The 10,622-nt window shown below is 35.9% G+C and overlaps 1 protein-coding gene across 1 annotated transcript in view; it reads left to right on the top strand.

Annotated features, from left to right (window-relative positions):
* The window catches only part of LOC106465759 (39S ribosomal protein L1, mitochondrial-like), a 54,847-nt gene that overhangs the window by 12,766 nt on the left and 31,459 nt on the right, over positions 1 to 10,622 (top strand). The window contains exon 3 of the mRNA XM_013925993.2: positions 1,459 to 1,577. Coding sequence (XP_013781447.1) covers positions 1,459 to 1,577 — 119 coding nt within the window. The remainder of the gene's footprint in view (positions 1 to 1,458; positions 1,578 to 10,622) is intronic.

Here is a 10,622-nt window from a genome sequence, read left to right as displayed (position 1 = left end):
TATATGTGTGTGTGTGTGTGTATATATACATATATATATATATATATATATATATATATATATATAACAATCTTATTGTTGAATGTTGATTTAAAATACTAAAAACCTTCATTACTGTAACTGTTATTAGTTACGTGCTTGAGAATGATCACACCAGTGATCGAAATGTTGTATGTGTTCTAAAAGTATTCTTCTTTACTGTAAAAGCTGTAACTTGTAATAAAATGATTTTCTATTTTATTTTGATGTTTCCATTGCACTGTCTTCTCCTTGGGAAGGCTTGGATTTTTCTTCAGTTCTCCCTTAGCACCCACTTGTTTGATTGGTTTTGTAACTTTTTCATTTTGACTGAGGTCCTTCCAGTGTAGGAGTATGAAAAACTTATAAATTTTCCTCTTACCAGTTTACACCACCACCTGTGCTCCCATTTTTGGCTCCACAAGTAGACACATTGCTACCCAATGCAAACCCTTTTTTTCCTTTCTGAATCCAGTTCTTAGAACCTGGTTATGAAGTCTTCTCCATTTCTACTTGACCACACCTTTAGTGTGGTCTGTGTTATTACTTTCCTGCTTGGTACCCTTGTCTTACATTCTCTGGTTCCTACCTCCTTTTCATTGTCAATATTCTGGCTTTTAGTGTTTCAGAGGTAAATACCTGATTTGCATGTTACATTATTAGGATTAAAATGAACTTCACACAGGAATTTACTTCTTAAATACTTTCCCAACCACTTTTCCCTCACCATAACTGCATGACTGCATCTTAGAAATCTAAATTATTGTGGAAAAGCGGAGCTTATGTAAGTTCTTATGGCACTTACAATAAATGTGTTGAAGAAGAGAAAATGGAGGGTTATGGTTAAATTGTCACGGTTTGCATTGTGTCAAGGACATCTAGAACCTTTGAGTTACATTGTAATGTAACTCAGTAATAAAAGGCTTTCAGTATTCCAGAGGTAAGTACGTGTTTTTAATTAATTTTAGTCCTAAAATTGTAAAATGTAAGGATCAAAAACATTAAATTTCAAAATATAACTTGCATTTTCCAGAATTGAATGGTAATTTGACAAATGTTAACAACTGTTTCAAACTACTGATCTACAGTGATACCCTATGATTATATTAGCTCTTACTGCAATAAATTGTTCTGGTTAATGGATTTGCTTTATACAGTTTGAGACTAATGTGCCCAGTTCTGCAGTTGGGTCAAAACTGGATTATAAATATCTGCTTACACTGCTTATCTAGTTTTTGACCTTTTCTTTTAATTCTTTGATTAAATGTTTCTGTGAGTGAATAAACACTTTGATTAACTATATGCCAAATATTTTTGCAAAACTTGTTAGTTAAAATATCAGTTTCAAAAATTATTTCTTTGTTGGAAAAAAGTTAATTAAGTTTTTTAAACATTTTTGAAACTCAATGAGACTAACATTTTATGTATACTTTTCTTCAGGTCAGATACTATGCTGCAAGAAGAGGAAAACGTGAGAAAATGAAAGCAACTAAAAAATCACAAAAGAAAGAAGTTGTGAAAAAAGAATTTGTACCTTATCACATCAAAATGGCCATGAAGTGAGTAAATGTTTTTCTTTTTTTTTAGATTTAATTTTAATATTTAATATGTAGAAGCAATTTGTAGCCTGTTGATAGTTAAACAGTCATTAGTTAAAAAAGTATTCATTTTGAAATTGTAATCTTTGTTATGTGTGTGCTTATACGTATTCAGCATATCAAGATTTTGGATTATTGATTAAAAACCTTTCAGGTCTTTAAACGTGTTTTTACTCTTTTTTTTTGCTATTTTCTAACGATTGAAATTAGATCAAGAGCCGCTGACATTTTTAAAGTAACAAAGCTATAATATGAACATAAATCATCTGATAAGTTTCCTTACATGTTGGGTTTCATTTTGTGGATTTTCTTAACTTCTCAGTTACATACTGTGCTTGAAAATCAATTAAAACTGCCCTAAAAATCTGGCTCTCTAAACTTGTTTTATATATTGTAATTTATTTTAAAATGCATTAGTTGTTAACCCTATGCATGTGGTCTCCATCAGTTTAACTGACCTTGTAACTTCTATGTAACCAGGAAACTATACATGCTAAAAGTCTGAAGGTACTGAGAGTTTCTTTACAAAATTTGGCAAGCTTTTAGTAAAATAACAAGTTTGGTTTACACAAAAAATTTACTTTTTTAATAAGTGTTTTTACTAAGTTGTCTGTGGATTTCCAATATGGTATATTACTTCCGCTCACATAAATAACTATTCTCATTCAGTGCTGCCTTCTATATGCAAAACATTTTTTTTACGCATGCCACAAGCTTACTATCTTCCCTCCATTGAAATCAGTCAATTCCAATGTGTCTCTCATGCAAATCATTATGCATCAACCCTCCACCAAAAAGAATGTGACATACTCTTCTGATGCACATGACTCTCTCTATTCAATTCTACCAAATTATCACTTCTCATTTGGCAGTACTCGTGTTCAGACGTTTTTTATTTTGGTGCTCTTCATGTGAATCATTATTTTAATAGTTTAATTTTTGAAGTGGGATTTCTTGATTATTATGTTTTCTTTACATTGAAGAAATATTTTAACTTAATTTACCAGTCTTTATTTTTCTTCTCACACATGCACATTTTACATCAAACACTTTTGTTTCACTTATGTATTTCTACCATGAATTCTGATTTTCATGTTCCCACTTCAGGTGTTATACTCTATCATTATTTCACAGGCTGCAGGTGAGGGAGACCCGTTTTGTATATATCTCAGCTATTATCCTTCATGAGATTGATCGTTATCTGGATAAACCTTCTTCTTCTGAACTTGCCCCACTAATCCTCCAGAACAAGCCTAACCTGTTCAGGCTAATGAAGATTTGATAGCCTGTTTACCAGATTTTGCTGTTTTTTTCCTTATTCTTCCTGTACAATCAGCTAGGCCTAATATGGCATTTTACAAAATGATTTCTCAGGTATGTTATGTTTTATCCAATTCACCATTTTTCTATGATTCCTTATTACTTCCATGTTGGCTCGTTTGTCATTTTTTGCTCTCGCATTACACATGTGGTTTCACCGTAGTTGGGATTTTCTGGGTTGTGATGTGACCTTGTTCCTGGAACGTTTGCTGCCTCTTTCTTTTCAGTATTTCTGTATATTTTTTCTTTGATGATATGATTTCAATCATGTATCTGAGATTTTGGAGACTGGCAGCCTGTACTAGGTTTGTCCCACCTCATTCTATTTTTTCAGTCTGCCTTGTTTTACCTTGGAGTCATTTCTCACCATTAGATAGGCTTTTTCTCCAGTTTCATTAGTAACAAAGAGGAATGTTGTGAATGCTTATTTGCATATCCCAATATTTGTCACTTGCAACCACCTCTTCAGTTTATTCTCCATGAAGTGGTTTCTCTTTTACGCTCACTGCCCTTCAGACTTTCTTTGGCCCTGGATGTTTTGTCAGGCATTCAGAGCATTCATTCATCACCTATATGCTCTCAGGTTGTGCTTTCTTCTTTCTTTGGTTGACTGGCTACTGTTCGCTCGTTCTGAACAGAGTCCATCTGTTACCCTTATCAGCTGCTCCTGGAGGCAACTCTAATGGGCTATTAATCAAGATGGAGAAGTTCTTACTGCGACCTATTCAATATCTAGTCTATTTGGGTGTTATTCTCTTTCTAGACGCATCTCAGTTGGACCTGCCCTTTTCCTCTTCAACTTTGTTTGATGGGTTTTCAGTTCACTTACAGCTCAAAAAGTTCTATCGCATTTGGGGAGGTGATCTTCTGTGGTAGCCTTAGCCCCTTAGGTCAGGCTCATATGCAGGTTCTTTCGTGGGCTTTGCATGACCAGTGGAATTTTGCAGGGATCCTTTGTTGGCTCTTATTGCCCTTCCTCCCACCCTTATCATCGATCGATGTTGGTGGTTAGATATGACTCACATGTCAGCGGGTGTCCCACTTCATTCTCCTCATCCAGTTTTCCAAATTTCACGGACACATCCTTTCAGGGATGGGGGGCATGGGTTGATCAACTGGAAGATTCATGGTTTTTGGTCACGGCTGAGTAATGATCCAGTCCAGTCCTTGTCGTCTTGCTCTGGCTATCAATGTTTTCAGCCAGGATTGGACCTACACATTTGTCTATCCTCCCATTCTCCTTCTCCAGGTAATTTTGTTCATCCTTAACACTCCATGTTCAGTCCTTCTGATAGCTCTTTCCTGGGTGTCTCAACTGTTGTTTCTGTGGCTTCTCCAACTACACCTTCCTTCTCTGTTACCTATTCCTCTGTCCCTTATGTGCCACTCTCAGATATAGGTATTTCATTCGGACCTTCCTGTCCTTCGTCTTCATGCCTTTGTTTTTCTCTGGTCATTGGCGAGATGATCTGACTTCTCCTGAGGGTTAGCCTCTTTTCTTGCTTGTTTCAATCACAGTTCCTACATGGAAGTTTCTCAATGCAAATGGACTTTCGATCATTGGTTTCTGGGTTCAGGATTTTCCCCTAAACAACCCACTGTTCTTTGTCATGTGGATTTCCTATTTTGACTTTTGGATTGGAGGTCTTCTGTCTCCTTGGTCTCAACTTTTTGGGCAGTCCTGTCCCATGCATTTCCTTTTACATGATCTTGCACATTTTACTTGTGGATCTGTTCCTTCCAGATTTGTCATCCACCATGGCAGGCTGCCCTTCTGGATGGGGATATTAATGTGGTTCTGCACTGCCTCACTTTGCCTACGTTCAAACCACTTTCCCAGTGCTCCTTGTTTCACCTTCCCCTATGTTTTCATTCCTTCTCCTATTCACCTGTGGATGTCGGTGATCTGTTTTTTGCCATCAATGTTACATGTACTCTTTATCCTTCTATATATCTTCTCCTTTCTCCCTCACACTTTGGCAGCTTGTAAGGATAACTCCCCCATTTAGCTGCTTTCCCTTCCTTCCATTTCACACCTTTATTCTCGTCCTGTTCCAGATAGACTTCTATGTCCTGTACATGCTCTTCTCTGTGATATATTGCATTCTGTAGTGTCCATTCCCTTCTCTTTCTTCCTTGGCAACAATCTTTTCTTGTTCTTTCTCCACCTGTTTGGTTTGACTCTTCATTCAATTGGCTTCTTCCTCTTTATCGTCTTCTTCCCATACTTTGTTCCGAGTGTTTTCTTACCAATGTCACACCTTAGCTTTTCATTGACGTTTCATCTTTGTTATCCTTTGGAGGTACTTCTTCAGTCAGGCATGTGCACTAACCATGATACGTTCATCTCTCACTATTTGCATCAGATTATGGTTGTCTTCCTCATTGGTTTATCATCTTCTGCTTGTAGTCATTCTAGAATATCAGAAGTCAGTGATACTTTGATTGGGTAAGTTATTTTTTCTTATTTTTCCTTTTCAGGGGCCCTTTTCCCTATTATTATTGTACATTGTTTGGGTCCCATTCTGTGGCGAGTGGTGCCTGACCAGGTATTTTTTAACTATTCAAATCTGCACTGTCAAGCCATGTTGATTTGATATTATAATTCCATGGCCATGCAATGCACACTGCAGGATGGGATGTTCCACAAGATTGCTTGTTGGTTTATCCTTGCAAAAGAATTGCTTCATAAGTTTGCCCATACCAGACCATACCCAACCATGGACTACATGGGTAAACCAGAAGGCGATAGCTGCCCATCCCTGCCATGCTTTGTATTGAATAAATCAGTATGGTCTGCTTTTAAAAATAGGGTTTCATGGTCACCCATTGCACTGTCTTAAGTGTTGTCGTTTCTCTGGACTCTCCACAGTGTTTTACCCCCTTTTCTTCTAGTGGAGTTTGAGAGTCCACCTGAATGGGTTAATGAAATACAATGTAAACAAAATATAGAAATGATGCTAAAACCATTCAGTTGAGAGTAGGGCAGTGGTGTTCTGTTGGTGTAGATGACATGATATCCTCCAGTATGAAACATAAAAACGAATGGGGAATGAGTTGCAGTTCACCCCTTCGATTGGAATCCCTCATCCTACCCCATTTAGATGTCAGTTCCAAGTGGCCAGGTTTTGGATTTAAAGTAGAACCAATCAACATAAGCTCTCACACATATTACAGATGTCTGTATTCCTCCCTCATTTATACTCCATCAGTTTTGTGGGTCACGGTGGAGTTAATTGCAGATTTTTAAGATTTTTTCCTTTCCTTCATACCTCAAGGTTTTTTATTCCAAGGATGTTAATGTGCTTAGAGTGGTTCCGGTCAATTTCACGTTTGAGGGAGAGGGTTTACGTTATGTAGACATCTTTTTGATTGCAAATGTCATGTTCCCAGATCAATCTATCAATTTATCATATTCACATGTGCCCAATTCATGAGTCAGGGGATACTAGATTCCCTCTGTTCTCATGAATGTGAGGTGAAGATGGTATGATCCCCTTTCCTACCCCCACCAGATGGCTGGGTTTTGGATTGTAGTTAACTTTCCACCTGTATGATCCTTTTTCCTACCTTTACATGGATATCAGTACCCAGTGGCTGGGTTTTGGATTGTAGTTGACTTACCGCCAGTATTATATTCATCCTACCACCGCGTGGATGTCAGTTAGCAGCGACATAGTTGTCTTTCTGTGTAAAGTCCATTGTGCTCTAGGCACTCTACCCATAGGGGCACATCCTTTTCATTTTACCCATTTTACTCTCTTAATAGGATGTGCTCCTCTGTTTTTGCCTATACATGTAACATCTTTCTACAATGGGCAGAGAGTATACCTGGTTCAGAAGTGGTGCATTCCCCACATCAGATCTAAGAATCTGACTGTCTCATTTTATAGAATGTTCTTTGGACATTTTCAAAGGATGCTTATTTCTTTTTTTCACACTGGTCCCTCCACCTATTTGTTGTAGGATTCTAGTTATTTATGTAAGTGGAGGTAATGTACTGTATCGGAAGTTATAATTTACCTACACTGAAAATGTATTTCCGATAGGTACTTACCTCCTTTGACACTTCCCACCCTTCCTCCCCACTGAAAACTGGTGCTTCCATCTTCTGCCAAAACTCGAAGTGATAGTTCGGTAGAATTTTTCATGAATAGAGAGAGTCACATGGGTCATGAGAGTATGTCGCATTTGTGGAGGGTTGATGCATGATGATTTACATGAGAGATGCATTGTAATCAGTCAATTTCAATGGAGGGGAGATAGAAGTCATGTGGCTTACGTAAAAAAAAAATTCATATAGAGGGCAACACTGAAGGATAATAGCTATTTATGTAAGTGGAGGTAAGTTCCTATTAGAAATACATTTTCAGTGTAGGAAAATTATAACTTTTGAAACCTCTACTGAGTCAGTTTGATTTAAAGGTAATTTTTATGCTGTGAATAAAAATGCTTCTTTTCATCTTACATTTATCATATTTCATTAGCATAACCTGCAGGTGTTTTATGGTAAAACTTTATACTTTATGTCTTATTTTCTCTACCTTGACACTCACTGTTGTGAACTAATCAGAGTACAGTGAAATAAAAAGTTTAAAGGTATAAAATAAAATAAGAAATACCTTCTTTTTCTTTCTAGAATGATTGCAGATCATAACAGGCAATTACAGTTATTTATCTAAACACCCTCACCTTCTCACAATCAGGTTATTACCACATGACAATATTGCATATGCTTCCCATATGAGTTATCAGGAGAAATGTTTTTCTATTTAAATTTTATCATACTTAATAAGTTTCTAATTTTTATGTTTTAATTACATTTTTTAAGAAATATATTCATAAAAAAGAAATAAACTTAGCACCCAGATGCACTGAGATGCATGATATACTAAGCCTATTTTTTTCTCAAAAATTAATTCATGTAGCTTTTAAATATATATATTTCATAACATAAAAAATATATCATGCACAAGAATAGAATGTATCAAAAACACTATAATTTATTTGGCTTTCTAATTAAGATATAAATAAGTTTAAAATATTCCATTATTGTTCAGAGCACTGATTTCAGTCAACACAACATTTTCTTTCAAATGCCGACTCTGACTGTCAAAACTAAACAAATGGGTGCAAGGGGGCCCATGTGTTTATATTTACTCATTCTAATGGTTATCTACTTGTCCAACAAATAAGGATATATGGTTTAGATAAGTGTGTTCAAAACTATGATAGATGGGAGGAACTTCACTGGTAAGTTGAACAAATGTATTTATATCTTAGCAAATTGAGAGTATGAGAGGTTCACATTTATATTCTGATCTGCCAATAGTTATAGTTTGTATTTTCATTGAAAACCATATAAGGGAATCAATAAAATAAAAAAAAAGAGACAACACAGGCAAGATGAGTTACAAACAGAAGTACAGATTCAGAAATTATTTCAATATTTCCTTTTGAAAATAAGAAAATAAAACTTGTAATTACAAAGTACATTTTAATGCTAAGTTTATTAACATGAATTGATAATAAACTTTTGAAATTAAATTTGGAATGTAACTCTTTAAAAAAAAGGTTGTGACATGTTCACTTTGTGCATAGGGTTAAAGCTTTAAAGAAATAGCATAACTAAAACTTCTTGGGTTTCCATTTTCAAGAGATTTATCATTGTTTACTCTTGCATTGTAAGTAGTTCAATCAAATTATAAGGGCTAAAGTATAAAGATTATGCTATCATTATCTGGGTTATGTTTAAAGGTTGTTTTTGTGTGTTTTATGGAAGATTTTCGACTTGAAATAGTTCAAGTATATATAAGTATATTCAAGTGCATGTATGTTTGAAGTTTTGATTGTTTCTTGGATGCATATTTTTAGGTTTTCAGAAATGACCTGAAACTTAAAAAGATCCTTGTACTTGTTTTGATTATACATGTAGTTCAATTTAAATTTCTTTTCTCCTAAAAATTGTTTTATTTTTAAGGATGAATTTGTAGGTTTTATTTTTCTTTCTGGTCCCTTACATTGCAGTTAGTAACAGTAGGCAGTTAGCCATTTTATAGAAAAATGAGGGTAGGTTTACATGTGAATTATGTGTGACTCTACAAGTTAGACTTACAAGCTCAATGGATAGCAGCATGATGCTTTTGTTCCCCCTGAAATAATTATGGGAGTATGAATTTTTTACCTGTTATATTATGCCTTGTATGCCTTTTATATATATGGTGTCCAGTGAGCTAGTTCTTGAAATAAATTGATTGAGCTATGGCAATTGATACTTATAGAACATTCATTATGTGAAATCTTAGGAAGTAAAAACGCTGATGGCTCACTTTTGAAATACCTGTTCTATATTTCCATCACCAGCTTATGGAAAAATCTTGTTTCCAAGATGATACCTCATCTCCATGCACAGAATTGCTATATCCCTCTCGTGTCTGCCTATGAAATTTGCATGCTGCTAGTCTAGAGCTGACTCCCATCAAAAATTCATGTGTTTAATATGAACTTTGATGGTGCATGATGAAATGATCATGTGAAAATATCCATCCACCACTATGAAGGTGACACAACTTCCATGAGCAATAACTCCCCTTAAGCACTTGCATTCCTCAGTGTACCTTGAACAGACATGTTAATTATTTTGCATCCGTGCTCAATTTATTGAGACTTGCGATCTTCAACAAAGCTTTTTTTCAAAAGTATTACTTAATATAATGAATTCTCAAGTGATGGTGACTTCTAATTTGTTCTGTGAAGGTAACTGAGTTACAAACACAAGACCTATTTTTCTTATGGGTTCTGGAGGCTTTTGGGCCTTTTCAGTTTTTGTACAGCTTGATGTGGGTTCCCTCATGTATACTGGGTCTCCTCCTTCTTTTCTTCTCTGTTTGTGAATGATCAGGAGGACAGCAAATTTAACCGACTATTCCTACCACCTGGGTTTGCTTTGGGTACTGCTTTACAGTTAGAGAAAGTCCTCAATCTTCAATTCTCTTTTTAGATATAATTTTCATGTATGTTCCTTTCTTTATCTTTAGCCTGTGTCTTTTGATTCTTCCTGTTCTGTACTCCATGCAAGTTATACTCAGGATTATTTTGTCTTTCTTCCATTGCTTAATATTAAAGTTCGTGCTTCCTTTCTCAAACAACTCCACACTTGTACCTACATGCCTCCCCCCCCTCACATTCTTGACTCTTTTGTCCTGACTTCCAGCCAGTCTTCTAGGTTTACAATCTTTGGAATCTCATTTGTCTGCTTGGATAGTGGACTCTTGTTCTCTATTTCATTCTCTTGTTTTCCATTTTTGCATCTTTATCCTTCTTTCACCACTCTCGTACATTTCCTCTTCTCCCTTCACCTTTTGTCCGAAGCACTTCATCATGCTCCATAGAGGTTTTTCCAGAGAGGTTCAATCCCTTCTCTTCACCATCTTAGCTTGTACCTCTTCTTCTGCTCTCTAACCCCTTACTTGATTCCTATGCTATTGGGGTGTACTCCTTATTAATGTGTGCCTTTCTTCCTTCATATCCCCGTGATCTTTGTTTGGCTCCATTCTTTACCTGGAAGTCTTCAGTAGTATTCAGGCTTCTCTGGAGACATTGTTTGATCTAGACCATCATCAGTCTTTGTTTTCTTCACTGGTGATTTCTTGTCTTTTTCAACCTTGCCCTTTGACTCCTGTTCCT

This window comes from Limulus polyphemus, unplaced genomic scaffold (assembly GCF_000517525.1).
Source record: "Limulus polyphemus unplaced genomic scaffold, Limulus_polyphemus-2.1.2 Scaffold2042, whole genome shotgun sequence".
In the NCBI taxonomy this organism is placed as follows: domain Eukaryota; kingdom Metazoa; phylum Arthropoda; class Merostomata; order Xiphosura; family Limulidae; genus Limulus; species Limulus polyphemus.
The sequence above is the reverse complement of the archived record's forward strand: the minus strand, read 5'-3'. Positions and strand labels throughout refer to the sequence as shown.